The sequence below is a fragment of the Quercus robur genome, chromosome 11, assembly GCF_932294415.1.
Source record: "Quercus robur chromosome 11, dhQueRobu3.1, whole genome shotgun sequence".
Taxonomy (NCBI): Eukaryota; Viridiplantae; Streptophyta; class Magnoliopsida; order Fagales; family Fagaceae; genus Quercus; species Quercus robur.
Genome location: NC_065544.1, coordinates 35256709 through 35278281, shown reverse-complemented (window position 1 = coordinate 35278281; position 21573 = coordinate 35256709). Strand labels below are relative to the sequence as shown.

Here is a 21573-nt window from a genome sequence, read left to right as displayed (position 1 = left end):
ACAATGGAAGATCTCCTTCAAACTTTTTTTTTTTTTTTTTTTACACATGAAACCTAAATAGAACTTTGTTAATGAATATATCAATAGAGTTCTCTATTATGTTTATGTTGTTTTGGCTGGAAGAGATAAAGACAAGAGAAAAGATATTGATGATTTGTTTTATATTTTATTTTAATTGCTTAAATGATAAGGAAAAATTGTTAAAATTGTCAATTTATAAAAAATACAATTTCCTTTAACCTTGGGAATCTGGATACCTACCTTTTTTAAAGGAAATCGACATTCCTATAGAAAGGTGGTTGAGGGGGAATCCATATTCCCCTAGCAACTAATTCCCTAGTGTGATTTGCAACCAAACATGAGAATTTTTAAACACTTCTAGGAATCCTAAAACATTACCCCGTACCAAACGCCACATTAGTATGTGTGAACCACTAGTAATAGGATTTCAACTCTGAATTTTTGCTAAGCCTTATCTTTATATCATTCAATTATTTATCTTCACAATTTTTTTAATTAATTAAAAAATGTAAGTAGATTTATAACAAACACAATCCTAACTCCTAACATAAGTCTAATTAATACTTACTGGATTAATTTGGGACTTATTATTATTATTATTATTTTGGAGAAGAATTTGGGACTTTAATTATTTAATCTAACGTGAATAGATAATATAATTTTATAAATATAGTATTTTATAATAACTAATCCTGATAGAATTTATATTCTAAGAAATAACAACCACTTCATTATCAATAACTATTATCCCATTCATTTCAGCTCTTTTATAAATAAGTTTTTAATTTGGTTTTTCTTTTTTTTCTTTCTTTAGTTGAGTGATTCATTTTTTTTTTAACCGAAGTTTTGTATGATTTATTTGTCAAGGATGGTTTCTTCTACAAGATTCTTTTTGCTTTCATTTTCTATGGAATATTCATATGATGAAGATCACTTAAAATATCTATATTTATAATTATATATATATATAGATATATATAATTGAACAAGTTTTATTTTTTATTGACTTTATAATATTTTGTCAACCTAAGCTTTTGAGGTCTTGTAATTTTAAATCTCATCACTATTATTAATTTTTTTTTTTTATATGAGTGAACTCATTTTTCGTAATGCTGAATTTCGTTTGCAAAAGTTGTAAAATGTAGTTGAGTAGTTCTAGTTACAAACTTCTTGCGGGTACTTGAAAAAAAAATTTATCGTGTGTTTGTTGATGCAATTTGAATCCATATGGGATTCCGAGCTTTTCCCTTTTAGGGGTGAAAAACATTGAGTATAATTTGCTTTGATTACCAAATTTGAAGACACTAGAAAAAAGAAGTATAAATTGCAAATTATACCCTTAAAGTTTTGGGATGATTTGATTTTACACCTAAACTTTCAGAATTTGGATTTTACTCCCTGAAGTTTGGTGATGTTTGGATTTTACACCTTGACGTTTCATAATTTGAATTTTACCCTCTATATTTTAGGAGTGTTTGGATTTTACTCCCTAAAGTGTTGGGGTGTTTGGATTTTACATCCTAAAGTTTCAGAATTTGGGAATGTAAATCTAAACAACCCTACACTTTAGGTGGTAAAATCTAAATTCTGAAACATCAGGGTATAAAATCAAAACACCCTAAACTTCAGAGAGTAAAATCCAAATTCTGAATTTGAGGGTGTAAATCTAAACAACCCTAAACTTTAGGTGGTAAAAATAAATCTAAGTTCTAAAATATCAGAATGTAAAATCCAAACACCTTAAATTTCAGAGGGTAAAATCTAAATTCTGAAATTTCAAGGTATAAAATCCAATCACCCTCAAACTGTAGAGATGTAAGTTACAATTTACCCAAAAAAGAATTTACACCTAAAAAATGAAAGATATATAAGTGAGAAAAATGGTTAAATTTTATAATAAAAATCTCATCAAAAAAAATTATAATAAAAATGTGATTAATTAATATCTTTGCGGGACGTGGGTTCTAGCTAGTTCAACTGGTAAAGTCTCTGATGGTTGAATAAAATATCTGAAGTTCAATTCCCGCCTACACCAAAAACTGATTGGTGTCTTGGTCTGATGATAAAAAATTATCATCAGGAGCAGATGCCATAGGTTGAAACTCTCTAAAAAAAATTATAAAAAAAAAAAAAAAAAAAAAAAAAAAAAATCTTTGCAGGACTAGTTTTATATATGAAGAAGATTTATTTACCAGAAATCAAACATTAGAATATATTGTCATTAAAAAATATTGCACTTCTTTAGTGAGATAAGAACTAAAATTAATGGCATAAAAGATCCCAACGTCAATTACAGAACAAACAAACAAACAAAAATTGCTGTTAATAATTACGACAATATAATTTCAAAACTTGATAAAGAAGTGATTCATATTGTTAAATATTAGCATTGATACACCATGTTGAATATGCTAGTATAGATGCGGAAGTGAAAGCATAAAGTATAAAACACAATAACACACGAGAGTTAAGTGGTTCAGCCTAACGGCCTACATCCACGGAGGAAAGCCTAAAGGGCTACATCAATAATATATTATAGTGTAGTACAAATCCTGTGTTACAATGAATCATAACATGTGTATATATAGTAGACTAAACCCTAGACTAATAGACTTCTAGTACAAGTAGGAGACTTGGCTTGCACACAAAGTAAAATTAGACTTGGGCCTATGCTAATGGGCTAATATATCTCTAACACCCCCTCTCAAACTCAAGATGGAAGCTTGATGAAATCTTGAGATTTGATAAGGTTGAGAAGATCCCTTGAATGAAGTTTGGCTCTGTGACGGTAGTTTGAGGAAGGCAATGGTCTTGCAGTGTTGATGCGACTTCTAACGGTGGCTTGACTATACCGGAGAGTTTTGACGGCGGCAGTAGAAAGCCAAAGAAGATGAACGCAGCGAAAAAAAAACACCGAGGAAGACAAAGATTGCTCTTAAATATACCGTAAGGACAGAAAACCATGGCCACAGGAAGGTGGCTCTGATACCATGTTAAATATTAGCATTGATACACCATGTTGAATATGCTAGTATAAATGCGGAAGCGAAAGCATAAAGTATAAAACACAATAACACACGAGAGTTACGTGATTCAGCCTAACAACCTACATCCACGGAGGAAAGCCTAAAGGGCTACATCAATAACATAATAAAGTGTAGTACAAATCCTGTGTTACAATGAATCATAACATGTGTATATATAGTAGACTAAACCTTAGACTAATAGACTTCTAGTACAAGTAGGAGACTTGGCTTGCACACAAAGTAAAATTAGACTTGGGCCTATGCTAATGGGCTAATATATCTCTAACACATATATAATACCACTCCAATTAATAACATCTAAAGGATAAAGTTTTGATTACATAAAAACCTCAATTAACTCTTATCAACATAGCTAATTAATAGGCTTTGTATTTGGAACCTTACTCAACCATTCCTCATAGTCTTCATCATCATCAAAGAAGTTGTCTTCATTAACGGGTCCATGATCAACATTGTCATGAGCTGAGCTGATAGCAGGTTCATTTTTGCGCTCCTGTTCTTTGAGGGACGACAGGCCTATGTGGTCAATGTTATCTTTGCCGTCTTCGATGGGTTTGGAGAGGGTTAGAGAAAGTGAGGAGAAGAGAAGCAAAGCAGTGACTGTGAAACCGAGAATGAGAATGAGTCGACTCGGCATTTTTGTCTGGTGATTGAGTTAGAAGATAGTGAAGATTAAAGAGTAAAGAGTAGGGGTAGGGCTTTAAAGCATGTAAAAGTGTGTTATATCATACTATATGTATGCACTGTAAAACACATCTCTCTCTTGTGCCTATATAAATTATTATTGGTGAAACAGTAAAAAAATTTCAATATGTAATCACTTAGGGTCTGCTTGAATACCGCTTATTTTGCTGAAACTGAAAACTTATTGTTGAAAGTATTGTAGATAAACATAAAAGTTAGTTGAAATAGTATAGCAGGACCTATGAATAGTATCAAAAAATGCAGTGAGACTCATGAATAGTAACAAAAATAAGCTGAATAGTAAAATAAGCAAATCTTAAGCAAACCCTTAGTGTCTATTTGGCATAACTAATTTTGCCTACTTATTTTACCATTCAGCTTATTTTTGCTATTATTCATGGGTCTCATTGCACTTTTTGATATTATTTATGGATCCCACTATACTATTTCAATTAACTTTTACCTTTATTTACAGTACTTTCAGTAAAAAAAAATTTAGTTTCAGCAAAATAAACGGATTCCAAATAAACTCTTTACAAATTAGTGTGTAACCACTAGTAACAACAAATGGATAGGATTTCAATTCTGTAAAGAATTTTTTGCTAAGCCTTATCTTTATATCATTCTATTATTTATTTTCACAATTTTTTTTAATTAAAACATATATGTAAGTATATTTATAACAAACACAATCTTAAGATAACCCTAATTAATACTTACTAGATTAATTTGAGACTTTATTTAATCTTGAATAGATAATTGAATTGTATAAAATATTAATATGGTTTTTTATATTAATATCAGCTAATTATGAATTATAAATAATTCACTCACTTTTATCCATATTCTTTTCAACTCTTCTTTTCAATTCAATTATTCTTTTTTAGCTGAGTGATTCATCTTTTTTAAACAAAGTTTTGTATGATTTATTTTAAAGGACGAGTTTTTCTACAAGATTCCTTTTGTTGATCATTATTTTATTATTATTTAATCTACTTTCATTTTCAATTAATTATTCATATAATGGAATATCACTTAAAATATTTGTCTATAATATTTTTTTTTCTATAACATATACATAAAACTGAACAAGTTTTACTTTTGACATGACCTCATCACTATTTTTTATTTAATTTTTGGTTTTAGATGAGTGAAAGCGTTTTTTGTAATGCTGAATATATCTTGTTTGCTCAAGTTGTAAAATGAAGTTGAGTTGTTCTAGGTACAATCTTCTTGCGGCCGCGGGTACTGGAAAGGATTATTTGCTCCGATTACCAAATTTCAATAACTAGAATGAGGTATATTTCATTTCTTATCTTTGTTCTTACTAGGTAAGCAGCAAATATCATTTTAAATCAACAATCTCTATTCTCATTTCATTTGTAACAGCATTCTAGTATACCGTGTGAAGCCTTTGTATGTGGAGGCTAGGGTAAAAAAACAACTTTTTCAAAAGCGTGGATTTGGTGTTCAACCATTTTCAAGTCAAAAACATGGAAATTATTTAAAATGGGGTAAATTGTAATAATATTCCTAAATTTTAATGCCATTGCATTACGGGTTCTAAAATTTTTATTTGAAAAATTTTTATTTCACATTAAACTATTTATGTAAGATTTTATATTGTAAACTAAGCAAACATGTACAATATTATACACAATTTGTAAATGTGTAGAATTGTGTATAATTTACATAACCGATAAGTAAACCAATAATTATTCTTTTTATTTTTATTTTTTTCTTTAGAGCAAGACTTAGATACAGTACTTAAATATTATTTTTTAGGTTCTCATTTTAAGATTCTGCTATGTGAATTTTTTCTCATGAAATGAAAGTGTATTTTTTAGTTAAGTAGTCATATGACTAAATCTTTAAAAGAGAAACCTAAATAATAGCATCTAAAATACTGTACCTCAATTTTGTCTTTCCTTAACACCAATTCAATATTTGCATGGACCCAAGGACCTACGCTTTTGGGTCTTGTTGGCAGCCTAAACAAGCAAAGTTTCGAAACCAACATGCATGCATTACGTCATAAATCTATTCATTTTATGAGTGAAACCCAAAAAAAAAAAAAAAAAACCTGTTTTATGGTTTTTGTGAGGGTTTTAACCCATTTTGTCATATGGATCTGAGGGTTCACCTTTGAGCTCCTCATCCATAAAACTTTGTCCTCTTAGCCCACTGCCCATTTCCCTTGGGCTTTTTGCTAAGAGTGGTTTAAATTAAATGCTTGGATATTATCCATCTTTTTGCGTTTGTTTTGCATGTGTTTTGAGAAATAAACTGCATGGATATCCCAATACAATACATTTGATATTCCACTTTGGAATTTTCGGTACAAGTTAACCTCATTAATCTCCATTGCCATTGCCCAATTTCCGGTACAAGTTAATCTCCATTGCCATTGCTCATTTGCAAGAGCACTAGACACCTTAGCAGATGGGTAACTACCTGCTGCAAAAATTGCCCGAGCATCAAATTTTTAACAAAGGACTTCTTGAGGGAGCCAATTGTCATACTAGAGGTGTATTTTGCTACCATCACCAACCCTCTATTTGAAAAAAAAACCTCTAATAGCCCCTCTGATCTTCAAAATCTGCCTCCAATCCCATGAGCAGTTCAGGGGTATTTTAACTTCCCAAATGTTTTTCCCTTTTAGGAGGTATTTGTGCACGCATGCCACCCATAAAGAGCCTGCTTGAGTCAGCAAATTCCAAATATGCTTAGTGTGATTGCAGCTTCATTCCAGTCCCTAATCCTTTTAGCCCCAAAACACATTCAGATTTAGGCAAATAAACTTGCTTCCATGCAAAATTGGCCTATGAATAGTCTAATTAGATCCACTCCACAGATATAAATTAAAGAGCTTCTCAATGTCTTTAACTACGTTGGCGGGGAGGATAAAGGAACTTGTCCAATATATTTGAATCCCTAACTACACAGATATGATAAGTTGGACTCTACCTACAAAACAGAGCTTTTTAGCAGCCCAAGAATTGATTCTATAGAAGCCAACTTCTCCAATAACAGCTTACAATCTTTCTAGGACAATTTTTCAGGAATAAGGGGTAGACTAAGACACTTGACAGGAAGAGTACCTTCCTTGAATGATAATATATCCAAAATTTGCTGCTTCACTGATGTAGGAACAACAGAGTAAAAAATTATCACTCTTTGGAAGGATTAATCTTCAATCCAGATAAATATTTAAACTCCTTAAGCATCTAAGAGATAGCCCTTACGCTTTATATAGTAAAATTTGTAAAAGTTTTAACATTTTTTTAATTTTTGATAAAACTTTTATTTTCTATCTATTGACTAATATCTTGGGCTCTATTGGTCAAAATTTGGGGACCATCATTCACTTGGAGGCTTTAGATGATTGACTAACTTGCCTAGTGGTTGGACGCTTGGGCCAAAGCTATTAATCATTCTTTTGATATAAGAATACTATTCACATTGCAAGTTTGGTGAATTGTCATTTTAATTCACTGAAATTAAATTTTGTCATTTTAGGTCATTAATTTTAACAATTAAGCAGGCCTCAGTTAACTCAATTGGTAAAGTCTATTTCTATCGAATAAGAAATTTAGAGATCAAACTCTACCTATACCAAAAATCAATTAGTGTCTTGACATTTGGCCTAATAATAAAGAGCAATCATCATGGAGTAAACGCTATAAATTAAAATTTTATCATATCTATAATAAAATTAAGTTTTAACAATTTACATAGTCAATTTAGTCATCCGGTCAATTACAGTTTTAAAATGTTGTGACAATTCAAGTTCTTATAAGACAGCAAAAGACTTGACAATTATGGTTGCAAGGTTCACTTGAGAAAACTGCATTAATATTCCTTGAGATTTTCTGTTATTACACTCACCTCTCTTCTAGTTTGAAATAAGACATTCACCTCCCATAAAATTCAAACTATTTATACGAACCTTCACTAGATGACTAAAAAATGGCTTAAACAAATCTTAAATTTCCTATTTTACCCTCTACTTAAAATGTCATCCATGCCCCTTTTAAAAGGAAAATCAAGATTTTTTTTAAAACCTTTTTTCCAGAGTTTTTAATAAACCTTTTTTTAGTTATTTAGAGGAGGTGATGACTAAAAAATGGCTTAAACAAATCTTAAATTTCCTATTTTACCCTCTACTTAAAATGTCATCCATGCCCCTTTTAAAAGGAAAATCAAGATTTTTTTTAAAACCTTTTTTTCAGAGTTTTTAATAAACCTTTTTTTAGTTATGTCAGTGTAAATAATTTACATTTTGAGAAATTTAAGTGTAATAACAAAAAACAACGAGGGGGAAATCAGTGTAATTTTTCCGGTTCACTTTCATGCATGGTTCTTTCATCAGTTGGTAAATGGTAAGTTAATCTTTCATTGTATTGTCATTTTAAATTACCTGGGGTATGATTATTCAAATTAAATATACCTTTTAGTTTAGTTTAGTTTTTTTTTTTTTTTTTGTTGAGATTTTGGTACATAGTATTATCCTATTAGAATATGGATGAACCAAAATACCAAATCATAGTTGGAAAAATCTATAGTTAATTTTTTAGTCTCTCACACACTCTTTTTGAATGAATTATTCATTATGTATGAAAAAAAATTCAAGAGAAAATGCCCGAACTCTTCAAAATGAAAACAGTAACATATTAAAAAATTTGGTAATTATGATTTCATAGGTATTTTATTTTAAAATTATTAGAACTTTTGAATTAGTAAAAGAAAATTTGTCTTTTATTCTATCAAAAAAATTTTCTAAGAAGTTTAAACTATATGAAAGAAATTATAAAAAAAAAAAAAAAAAAAAAAAAAAAAAAAAAAGTACAATGGAATTGAGACTCATGATAAGAATATGTGCATTTTTATTTTATCAAAACAATATTTACATTCTTAAGTAGATATGAAACAAACATATCTATATCAATTACTATGTCATACAATTAATATGAAACATATATAATTAGATCAATCACTATACGACTCTTATTTCTTTCTATTTTATCTATAAAATAGAAAATTACAAATTTTTTATAAAGAAAATTATTGAGATATTGAAGGAAATTTATAACCAAAGTGAAGTTAGCCTAGAAAAGTTAGGGATTGTATTTTTATTGAAACAGCAGAAAATGCATCTAGCTGAAAAAGTTAGGATCACAATGCACATACTGTGATGTTGTTGGTTTGACCATTTTGGTCATATCCATATGAATGAATTTTTCTTTAAAACTGTAAGAATTTTTATTTTAGTATTGTGATTTATATCAAGGATGTAAGAATTTTTCTTTTAGTATTGTGATTTATATTAAGATAATCAAGGTAATCTGGTGTTCTAATTTTTTTTTTTTATTGAATTATATATTAAGTCTTTAACCTTCAACATTTCTGTCAAAATCGTATAAAAAATTAAAGTATATGACTAAAAAAACGAGTATAAGAATAATTTTGAAAAAAAGAAAACAAAACAAAAAGGTCTAGTACCAAGTATCCAACTTAACCCTCTTCCTTCAAAAAGAAGTATATCTATCAGACATTTATTTATTTATTTATTTTAATCAGTTCTAATGCAACTATCAACTTGTATTAATTTGTTTAAATATATATATATATATATAATAAAAATAAAAAACCTTTTCTTTTTATTTCCTTAAATGAAACTTTAAAAGTCTCTTCATGAACAAGTTTAGCAGGCATGTTTGAAGGCTTCTAAGTTCTAACTCAAACAAATTTGGCAGCACAAATTGAAAGAACATGGAAAAGAATTAATATTAGACTGGAATTATTAAGATCTTATATCTAGACCAAATTTTTTTTTTTTTAATCTCGTCTAGAAATTATGCTGTTCAATCACCATTGGCATGATCCACTTTGATATGTCTATAATTGATAAGCCATAAAGTCTGGTCAACTAAAACTCGTAGTTCAAATCCAAAACACCTGACAAAAAAGAATTTAATATGGCCTATATAAGGAAGAAATGAAACCATTTATTGGGGATTAATAGATTTTTAGTAGAACACCTAATTATTGGGAATTAATAGATTTTTAGTAGGACACCTAATTACAAGTCTCATTCAATCCTACAAAAGGGACTCCTCATTATAAAAAGTTATGCTAATTTATTTACAAAAATAAAAATAAAAATTGAAACATATTTTGACTCCTTCAAGGCTCACCCAATGGTTTCTTTGGTAGTATATATCCACCCACAGCAAGCAAGAGTATTGCACTTCCAAATCTGCAAATAAGAGCATTATACTTTCAACTTGCATGGATTTCCAATATATAAAAACTTTATTAAACAAAGAACCTAAAAGGAAAGTTATTCGCGATTTTTATAGTTGAATCAAGGTTTGATGGTTGAACCATATATCATATATAAATAATAAAATATGTTACTCAGTTTATCAATTTATTAGTTTGTAAGCACAATTACTTCTTGAAGTTTTACCTTAAGGGAGACGTTACTCCTCAATTGTCTTGTAAACTAAACATGACAATCTCAAAGATGAAAGATAAATGGGAAGAATATGGTAAACTTTATAAGAAAAATGTGATTAACATCTTTCTCTTTTATAATGTGGGTCTAGTTTTATAAGGAAGACATAACAGGATTCTCAGGAAAAAAAAAATCCTTAACAGAAATCCCACATCAGAATACTATTCCTCAATAAGAATTACATTTAACGAAGATATTAAAACCTTCAATGATATTGACAGATCCCAAACTATGTGCATTGCAACAAGATGTTTAATGATATTAAAAACCTTAAATTTAATAACCTCAGAGATTCCAAAATCAAAATCAAAATCAAAATTGCTGTTAAGTATGACAATATTAATATATTATAAGAAACTCATTTTATAATATCACTTCAAAACCATTCAAATTAAGCATAAACTTTTGATTACATAAACAAACTTTACCAGTGAGTGAGTCTGTCTTTGCGCTGATCAGATCATGCTACTTCCATTCGTCAGGCACGGCAAAACGATTGTTATAGTAATCGAATTGGTCGTCGTTATCATCATTATCTTCTTCTTCTTCTTCTTCATCGATCGGCCATTCATTGATGATATCGGGTTTGATTTCGTTCCTCATTTCTTGGAGGAAGAAGGGGTCTTCATTTTCGATAGGATTGGAGAAGGTTAGAGAGAGCGAGGAGAGGAAGAGGATCAGAGCGGTGAGTGAGAGAACAAGGAAGAGAACGCGTCTACTCGGCATCTTTGTATTGTCTATTGTGTGGAAGTTTGCGTGAGTCCGAAGAGAATGAAAGTGATGAATGAGAATTAGGGTTTGTTTGCACTGTTAGTTACACGTCTTCTCTCTTATCCTTTACTTAATAATTGGCCAAGTAGTAGGAAATTTGATCTGTCACCACTGACCATTGACAAATGGATAAGATTTCAAATTTTTAAATAAATTTTTATGAATTACTTCTTTATATCATGTAATTATCTATTGATACAATTTTTTTAATCTAAAAATGCATGTAGATTTATAATAAACACAGTTAATAACTTCTTTTTTTGAATTTAAAATTTAAAAATTTTAGGTTTCTCTATTTAATATTCAAAAAATAAATAAAATCCAGTCAGGGGACAAATTTTTTTTAAAGCCAAAAACAAACATCATTCATTCAATATTTAAAAAACTAGAATCCAAATACAATGCCTCTAAGGCAGGTGGTGGTGATCATTCTTCCAGCCATATATCATCATATATTTGGCAAGCATAGCAAGCCAAAAAATGGATTACATAGTTTGCACCACAAGGAACACAACTAGCAAAGAAGATCCTAAGGCCTGCAGCTAAACATCGAATTTCTTCATATATCAGATCCAACCAAGACAGATTGATAGATGGGAATGAAATTGCTTTCATAACATTTACATTGTCTCCCTCAAGAATAATCTTTAAGAAACCTACATCTACCACAAACTCTATTGCTTTCCGACATGCCAATGCCTCTGCCTCCTTGCTATCCATTACTGGAGGTCCCTTAGCCGATAGAGCAGAAATCACTTAACCCCATCTCATTTCGAACCACTGCACCACAACTTGATGCACCTATCTGTATAAATACAGTGGCGTCAAAATTTAATTTGTAAACAGACCCAAGGGTGGCCTCCACGTACGACTGCCTAGGCTCTGCATGTGCCGGAATAGCAAGATGGTTTTGAGAGGGGACAAATTTTTTAGGGGCTCATATAATTGTTTTGAATTTAAACTATGTTTATATAAGATAAACACCAAACTAGTTGGTGAATAACAGACCCCAAAGTGTAAAACAGTAAACCATTGGCATAATCTATCATCAATCTCTCTCTCACACTTTCCGAAAAACTAATAGTTGAAATTACTTTTGTTCTTCCACAATCTTGTGATTGGAAAAAATAAATAAATAAAAAAATAAAGGAAAAAGGCAAAAAAAGAGCAAAATTTGTTCCTCCACAATCTTTGTAATTGAAAAAAAAAAAAAATAGAAAATGCAGAATTAGGAGGGCAAAGAAGATGGATAATCATGTACGAGAAAAAGCTCTTTAGCGAAAATAGTAACATTTAAACTTATAAAATTATTTTAAACTAAAAATAAAAAAACGCATTTTATTTTGACAAACATATTTCCTAAGATATTAGTTAAACCATGGCATAATAAACAATAAATATATTTTAAAAAATATATGCTACTCAATTAATTACTAGTTTCTAAGCCCAATTAACTTAAGGAAGTGATTACTCCCCAATTGTCATGTGACTCAAGGAAGTGATCACTCCTCAATTGTCTGACTCATGTAAACTAACAATGACTTTACATCTCAAAAGTCAAAACATCTCAAAGATGAAAGAAAAATGTGATTAGCATATATGAACTATGGATTCAGTTTTATGAGAAAGACTTTCTATTGAAAGACCTTTTTTTTTTTTTATGAGAAGGTATTGAATTTCTATTGAAAGACACTTTTTTTTGGTGGGGGGGGGAGGTATTGAAAGACTTAATAGAAGTCAACATTAGAATACTATTCCCAAATAAATATGCAAAGTATTAAAAGTATGGCCAAAAATCTTGTAATTCAATTATGTTTCAATATATGTTTAGGGTTGAAATTATCCCAACCATTGAATTATATAAGAATAGATGAATTAATAACTAAGTATTTGTGGGTTTCAGTTAGCTCAATTGGTAAAGTTTCTGATGGTTGTATAAAAGATCTGGGATTCAATCCCCACCTACACCAAAAACTGATTGGTATCTTGGTCTAATGATAAAGAACTATTATCAGAAGCGGACGCCATAAGTTGAAATTCTCTAAAAAAAAAAAAAACTAAGTATTAAATGTATGAATCAGCTTTTATATGGCTTTATAATGAGATTGAAAGGTCCAAACTACTATATGCGTTGCAATAAGAACTAAAATAACATCAACAACATCAAACGTCCCAACATTGAATAAATAGCAAACACAAAATCGCTGTACCCACAATATAACTTCGAAACTCTACTAATAAATTACATACTGTATTATTAATACCACTCCAATATCGTCCAAGGGATATAATTTAACAGTAACTTTGACTACACTACTACTACATAAACTTCACCAAGGAGGACTATGCCTGTACGGATCCTGGTAGTCCCATTCATGGGGATCGGCACGGGGATGTTCCATGAACTCTTCGTCATCCTCCTCCTCCTCCTCCTCATAAAGCTCGTCTTTGATATGATCCGGAGCAGAAGTGAGGGTGTGTTCGCTTTTGCTCTCCAGTTTTTCGAGGGATGACAGGTCTTCATCAACTTCGCTGGGTTTGGAGAGGGTTCGAGAGAGTGAGGAGAAGAGGAGCAGAGCCATGAATGAGAGAACGAGAATGCGTGGACTCGGCATCTTTGTGTGGTGTGTGAATCCGAAGAGAGTGAAAGTGAGGAATGAGAGTGAGGAGTATAGTTTAATAGTTTATAGAAAGTGAAGGACTCAAGGTAATTATCTGCAAAGGTAAAACACATCTATTTTTTTACGTCTCTATATGCTCCGTATCTTATTGATAGGATTTCCATATTCTCCCAAAGTACCAAGACTTCTTATAAAATTTTATTTTTTTGGTAAAGAAACTAGAAAATACAAGTAGATTTACAATAAACACAGTCCTAACATAACTCTATTTAATAGTTATTGGATTAGTTGGGAACTTCGGATTGTGTTTAATGATGTGAGATAGATAATTTGATAGTACAGATATGTGTTTTATAATAACTCTAGAAGAAAGAATTTAAAATGAATAATAATCACTGCTGAATTTTTGGTTATTATTATTTTTAACTTAAATTTATGTGATTTGTCGACTTCTTTGTTGATTATTACTTTCTTATTGCTGTATTTAGCTTGCCTTTATTCTTTATGGATAGGAAATCACTTTTATATATATATATATATATATATAATGGAACAATTTTAACTTTTGATTGACCTCATTTTAATATTTGGATTCGATTAATATATGCCTTAAGAGCATACATTAACCATCATTTTTAAAAAGTTTTCATGAGAAATTGAAAAAACTGTCAAGACAATTAATCACTTTTTCATTTTTCCATAAAAAATTTCCTAAAATAGTTTACTAATATATGTCCTAAGAGCATACATTAATAAAACCCTTAATTATTTTATCAATTTACTCACAATTTTACACTTTCACTATTTTTTATTATTATTATTATCATTATTTGGTTTTAGATAAGTGAATGTATTTTTGTGTAGCTGATTTTTGTTTGCACGTGTTGTAAAATGTAGTTGAGTAGTTGTTCTAGGTAGAAACTTCTTGCGGGTACTGGAATAAGGTATTTTTCATTTCTTATCTCTGTTCTTACACAATAAGAAACAAATATCACTACTTAATTACCAAAAAAAAAAAAAAAGCAAGTATCATTATAAATTAACAACCCCATTCTCATTTCAATTGTATTCATTATACAGGGAGGTTTTGGGCTGTGGCTAGTGATTTATGTACTGTGCCTCTCGAACTGAACTGGTTAAAAGGAAGCAGGTCATAATTTTAAAGGTCAATTGAGATAAACCTGAAATTGGCTAGGTTAAGTTGAATAAAAGGCTTCACTCGTTCTATTGGGGGTCTTTACCAGTGTTGATACAGAGCTATAGGCTCTAAGGGAAGGGTTAATAATGTGGAAAAATTGAATCTTGGTGCAATGAAACTTGAAATAGATGCTAAAACTGTGTTTGGTTGAATAATTGAGAAATATAGTAGTAATTTACATCATGCTTCTCATACCTTGGATTGCAAGATCCTCATTAGCCAAATTCCTCAAGTGAAGATGAGTCACTACTTCCATGAAGCAAATAAGTGTGCTGATGCTTTGGCCAAAAAAGGTTCAACTCTAGATTAGGATATTATGTATTTTGATAATCCTCCCTGTGAACTTATGTTTGCTTTTATTTTAAAACAATGTAGGTTTGTATTATGAGAAGCGTAGTCATCTAAATTCTATTGTTGTTGATTCTGCTCCTTAATGTTATCTGGATTTACCCCAAGAAATAAATAAATAAATAAATAACCCAATTATTTTAAGTAATTTCTTCCTTCTCCAAAAAAAAAAAAAAAAAAAGTAATTTGTTGATTTTTTTAACCTAAGTGGGAGATTATTAATCCGACATTGTCATGTAAACTACGAATGACTTGACAGCTCAACAATCAAAGATAATTGGAAAGAATGGTAAATTTTATAATAAATGTATGGTTTACATTTTTCTCTTTAATAATAAATGTGGGACTAATTTTACGGGGAAGACTGAATAGAAAGAAATCCCACGGTAGAAAACTACGTTTTTTTCATTATAAATATTACACTTCATGAAGAATTACAAGTATTGAAGGTATGGTCCGTATGGATCAGCAAGTTTATGCAATGTTATTTATCATTAAAATAAAATAAGATATTGAATGTTGGCTTGTGGCTTTGATGAGATTGACAGGTCCAAACTATGTGCCTTGCTACTAGGTCTTTAATGAGAGGAGTACCCAACTGACAAAAGAGATCCTCTGAAATCAATCAATTTCATTGTTTAGATTAATTTTTACAAATCTTAGGAGGTATAGATTGTCATGTTATTTAAAATTAAATAACATAGTAATCTATATACTATTAGATTTAGAAAATCATAACAGTAAAGTGTACGAATTGGAACCTACAAGATAACTTCAAAACTTCACTAATAAGGAAGACATCTTTTTCAAAAGATTACGAAATTGCATGAGTACAAGGACTGATACCACTCCAATACCAAAGGATAATTTCAAGAAGATAGCATGAACTTTACATACAGTAGGGTTACATCTAAAATTTTGATTACACAAAACTCCAAAACATCAGGCCACTCCTTATGGTAGCCATCAAATATTCATCTCTATTAAGATAAAATAAGGGTGGTGATCCAAATGACTAAAATTAGATCACAATCTGCAGCAACAAAGGCTTACTCTGAATCTGATGAGTCTGCCTTTGTGCTTTGCCTGACACTCCTGGCTTGTGAACCAGATCTAGATGCATTTAGAGATGATTCACCCTCAAAAGAGATAACTTGGGATTTAGCCAACCTTTCCTCCAGTTCCTCTGTGCTGAACTCATCCGTCCCACCAAGCTGATCAAATCCCACCTGATACACATCATATTGGACATTGTAATGCTAACGTCATGAAAGCCCCCAAGACCAGAATAATCATATAAGAATATAAATGAGGGTTCAGTAAAAAGTATGTGCATTTTCCACCATCATACCACATAGTCGTCAACTTTGGCATTCTTTATGAGGGCAAGGGTTGGAAGAACAATGATCTTGAGCTTCTCGGCCAAGAATGGACTTTTTTCAGCATGGATTTTCACAAAACGTGTCTCTAAATGCTGCTTTGCCAGAATACTCAGGTGCTTGTCCATAACCTGCAAATGAACTGTAAACATAAATGGCTCCCCCTATATCTCAAATGTATCTCAAGATATCAATGCCACAGGAAACTTATTCAGTACTTCAATGAATAGAAAGGGGGTAAGGTTGGCACAGTTCTCTTTCCAAGATTCCATCGCCTCAAAAAAACAAAAGGTAACCCATATAAACCTCTTTACGGAGATAAGAATAAACGGTATACTTGCACTTGAAAGGAATAATAAACTCTCCTCAAATCCATCAAAATTTTAGGGTGTACACAGGTAGGATTTGGGTTGGGTTTGAGGTATTTTTCAACCCATCCCAAACTACTCAAGTTGAGAAATCCCTAATCCAACCCAAGGATCAAGTTGGGTTGTCAGGTTGAAGCCATTTTGTCAGACCCAACAAAAAAAAAAGGTTTTAATTCAACTATTTAAACTCATTATTCAATAAATTATTAGAATCTACACAATTAAGCCTAAATTCCAATTTTATCAAAACTAAGTCTAACAATAACAAAAAATAAAAATCAAACTAACAACTTTTAAGTACATATATTTTTTAACTATTAATAGTGTGGGGGTCGTGTTGATGTGGGTTGGATCAGGTCATGTTGGTCGGATAAATGCCATCGGCCAATGGCCATCCTACTTTCATGTTGTCCATATCTAACATTAAGAAACACAACAGACAAGGAGACTTTAAAACCACATACATGCTACAGCTACATATTGGAAATATTGACATGAACAGGCAATGCATCAACATACCAAGATTTCAATCTTAACTACATGTGTTTTATTGGTAAGTTACGCATGCACCTCATTAGTCCCATATCTACAACCTTACCTTTCGTCTCACTATTAAGAAAAGAACTGTCATTTGAGCTAGCACTCATTGACTAATTACACATTTGTCACATGTACCAATTAGAATGCATCATCATCAGTACCAAAGCATAATGACATGTACTCTTCTTGATTGGTAAGATTTGAGAATAAGTTAGTTTTTTAATACCTTATTTGTTTTGCTTTACCATTTCAAATTAGTAATCCTAAGGGCAAAGTTTGGCTCCAAACATGTTTGGAGCCTTGGGCTCCAACAACCAATAGGATGATTATGTCAATTCCTGTCACATGCAAATACATATACATATTACTCACTTAGCCCAACTAACTAAGTGAGTCATGTGCATTGCACTTGACGAGACAAATATCATCTTCTTATTGGTGGTTGGAGCCCAAGGCTCTAAACATGTTTGGAGCTAAACCTTTTCCTAATCCTAATGCTACTAGTACAAGAAAGAGTTCCAATATATTTGTGCCCAATGTATTCAAAGAATAGATTGAGTTGATTAATGGAAAAAATTTTCAAATATTGAGTCTTGTTAGACCTTGGCATTTCCCCCCCCCCCCCCCCCCCACATTTTCTCTTCTCCTAGGCATTCTATCACTATTCACATTCCTGTTCACAGCTTGTGGGTAGATGCGATCTTAGTTTCTTGACTTCTCACCTTTTTTGCAATCCTAGATATAATATTACCTATTTCCCCACCAACCCCCTAGTTGTTCATGAACCTTAACCCTAGATTCTCAAATTCTCCAAACCCCGGACCTACCACAAGCACACATAGATAAGTCCCAATTCTATCCCATGTCAAAGGCCTACCAAATACCCACACCAACCTTTAGCAGCCAAGGCTCAAGGCCATGTATAATATGCTCATTCCTAAGGAAATTTTGGTTAAGGATGCAAGATATAGAGACTGCACTCCATACCAAAACATACCACAATTCTTTTTTTATAAATAATAAGAAAGAATATGAAGATGTTTAAACAGCATTACAACATTTTTTTTTTTTTTTTTGATAAGTAATAAGATATATTGAAAAAAAGGAACACCCAAGTGCACCGGAAGTGAACAAGGGAAAGGAAATCAAATACAAAAATTGCAAGAGTCTAGGAAAACAGCATTACAACATTATCTAATGTGACTGTGCAGTATTATATGAATTACAGAACCAAAGTATCAAAGAGTTAAGAGGACCCAGTACAAAGCAATACTTTCCAAAAGGGTGAACATGGAATGAATTGAAAGGAAAATATTCCCCACAATGCAATCATTTTAATGTAAGGTTTAAAAGTATCAAAAAAAAATTCTATGTAAGAGCGTGTTTGGATAAGATTATTTTGGTTTAAAAAAAAAAACTATATAAAAGAAAGGTTTTTAAAAGCGGTACATAAGTTAGCAATGAAAATAAACTAACGTTTTAAGCTAAAACAAACAAACTCTAAACAAATAACCAAGTATTTTGCTCAGTCAGTCTATTAACAAGGTCAACATCCTTTAAATTTTTAGAGTCATTATCATATATGAGCTTGATAACATGGTCTTTTTGCTTGTATCCATTTAAAAGCATGGCATCTTAAAACAAGACTGAGAGTGAGACATAGTTCACTAGCTGCACTTTTAAAGGTTTAAATCTTTCCAAACTCTATACAGTATCATAGATTCCACTCTCTTCAAATTCATATATACACATACATTTACGTAATCCATATTCACTGCATTTTTATAAATATAACAACAAATTGTGCTTTTCTTAGATCGAAACCTACCTTCCAGTAAGGTCCCTTCATATACGAGCTCACTAGTCATCAAATTTCAATTCTTTCAAGTTTCCAATAAAATGTGAACTGGACAACATGTCGAATATACCATATTCTAATTAACCACATGGCTATTATTATCCTTCCTTTAAAAAAATTAAATAAATAATGTAAATTGCATTGGGAATTAAAGTAGGCGAATTCCTTTTTAGGTCTTATTTATTCACAGGTGCCTAGGGAGGAGGAAGGTGATAGATTGCAAAGGCAGTGGCAAAGTCTGATGTTCATTCTTACTAGGCTCTTAGAGGTACTAATGCCTCTTCATTCCATATGAAGAGTATATGGTGTGTTAAGGCCCCAAAGAGGATGTCCTTTGTCCAAACTGCAGCTTGGGGTAAGATGTCTTACATCAGACTATTACCTATGATAACCTCACCAAGAGGGTCTCTGTCTATAAACCACTTGTTACTTCATTGTGAGACTACTTATGCTTTGTGAAATGAAGTTTTTAGGGTGTTTGGGGTTCAATGGGTGGTGCCCTCAATAGTAGCTATCCTATTGTTTGAGTAAAGATATTGGTCCAGGAAACTCTTCAGAGGTTTAAAATATTACTTTGCTATGTTTGAAGTAGCTAGTATGGAGAGAATATAACAGTCACACTTTGGAGGATAGGGAGCTGAAATCCCTATTAATCCACACATTGTTTAAATTGGCCTCCCGCAAGGTGTTTTATACTTTCTTTCTTTTTTTGGTTTACACAATAGAATTTCAACTTACCATGTCCGCTCCATAATAATTACACTCGTTATCATCATGCCAAAACACCAATCAGTTTTTGGTATAAGCAAGATTCAAAACCCCAAATCTCTTATTCGATAATAAGAAAATTTACTGATTTAACTAACCAGAACCCACATTGTAACCTTATTTTATTGTTCCAACACTCACTTTGTGTTTTTTGGTTTGATATGTTGTAATAATTCATTTTGAACATGAAGTAATCATCTCTTTCAATAAAATTTATTTAGTCATTGGTAAATCGCACATTTTCCCATCATAAAGTCTGAGATCAGTGGCAATGTCTCTTAAATTTCAAATTCAGCAATTAACAAAGTTTCTTCAATTTTTGTTAGACTCTACTTTTAAGTTCACATGCTCGTCTCATTAATTATCGCATAATTAAGATTTCTTTTTTTTGTTATAATCAAATATTAAAGTTTAAAAGGACAATGTAATGTAGAATTGAAGTGAAAAAAGAATGAATAAAATAAATATATGAGGAAAAGGACCTTGCAGGGCCAGTTTTCGCGGTAGAAGTGGCAGACGACGCGATCGCTGGCCTTGACGGTGGAGAAGAAGTCCTTCTCGGAGAAGATCTCGGTGTACTCGCCGTGGCCGAGGGAGATCCAACGGCTCCGCTTCTCGGCCATCTTCTTCATCTGCTGGAGCCTCCTTTCTCTGAGCACCTCCAGATCGTCGAGGTCAAGGCGATCCAGTGCTGAGATCTCCTCGTCTAGCTTGTCCTCCATGGCCTTCGCCACCGTCAGCACTTGCTTCTCTATAATCTGCGCAACACCAACACAATCAAATCAACCACATAAACATAGATATAGAGATCGAGATCGAGATCAAGAGAGAGAGAGAGAGAGATACCTCTTGAACTTTAGGGTGCTCCATTGTTGGAAATTGGGCAAGATCTCTCTCTCTCTCTCTCTCTCTCTCTCTCGATACTATTGGAATATTGAAAATGCTTTCAGATGCATGTATGTAGAAGGAGAGTGAGAGCGAGAGTGAGAGGGAAATGGTGATTTTGGGAGAAGGGCAAAAGGCGAAGGCTAATATACAACTACGACGTCGTTTTGTTTTGTTTCCTTTCGCTTTCTTTTTGGTGGTGCTGGTGGTGGTGGTTTTAAAACATTTTGAATATTATTTCCCTCTAAATCGTTTTTTAATCAAAACTTCTTCTTTTCTTTTTCTTTCCTGTTACCAATTGTTGGTTTAGCTGGGTTTTTCTTTTTCTGTTTTTTTCTTTATTTTGTACTATTTTTTTATGCAGTTTTTTTATATTTTCATATATATATTGTAGGGACACGATTTTTTTAACGGCCCAATAATGATGTTGGGCTCGTACATGAATGATCCCTCACAATATGATTTGTAGAGAGTGGGCTTGAAAGGCTTGCTTTTGATCACGGGGCGATGGTCCGGTCTTGATTTTAGAGGAATTCATGTAGAAAAAGGAGTTGGGTTTGAGCAT

At 31.7% G+C, this 21573-nt stretch overlaps 1 protein-coding gene and 1 long non-coding RNA gene across 2 annotated transcripts; both read right to left on the bottom strand.

Moving 5' to 3' along the window:
* Positions 1-9711: 9711 nt before the first annotated feature.
* LOC126705910 (uncharacterized) lies at positions 9712-11093 on the bottom strand. The gene is made up of 2 exons (XR_007648458.1): positions 10701-11093; positions 9712-10011 (listed from the first exon to the last, which is right to left on the bottom strand). It is a non-coding gene; the product is annotated as an uncharacterized LOC126705910 (long non-coding RNA).
* A 4890-nt stretch (positions 11094-15983) lies between these two features.
* On the bottom strand, positions 15984-21198 carry LOC126707550 (thioredoxin domain-containing protein 9 homolog). The gene is made up of 4 exons (XM_050407263.1): positions 20970-21198; positions 20606-20881; positions 16562-16720; positions 15984-16439 (listed from the first exon to the last, which is right to left on the bottom strand). Exons 1-4 carry the CDS (start codon positions 20991-20993, stop codon positions 16260-16262), a joined length of 639 nt encoding a protein of 212 aa, XP_050263220.1. The 5' UTR covers positions 20994-21198; the 3' UTR covers positions 15984-16259.
* Positions 21199-21573: the final 375 nt, after the last annotated feature.

Coding starts and splice junctions, on each gene's coding strand:
- LOC126707550 (XM_050407263.1), bottom strand. CDS start 20,993: ATGGAGCACCCTAAAGTTCAAGAG. Junction 16,721..20,605: donor GCGAAAACTGGCCCTGCAAG/GTCCTTTTCCTC, acceptor GTTCATTTGCAG/GTTATGGACAAGCACCTGAG. Junction 16,440..16,561: donor CCAAAGTTGACGACTATGTG/GTATGATGGTGG, acceptor GATGTGTATCAG/GTGGGATTTGATCAGCTTGG.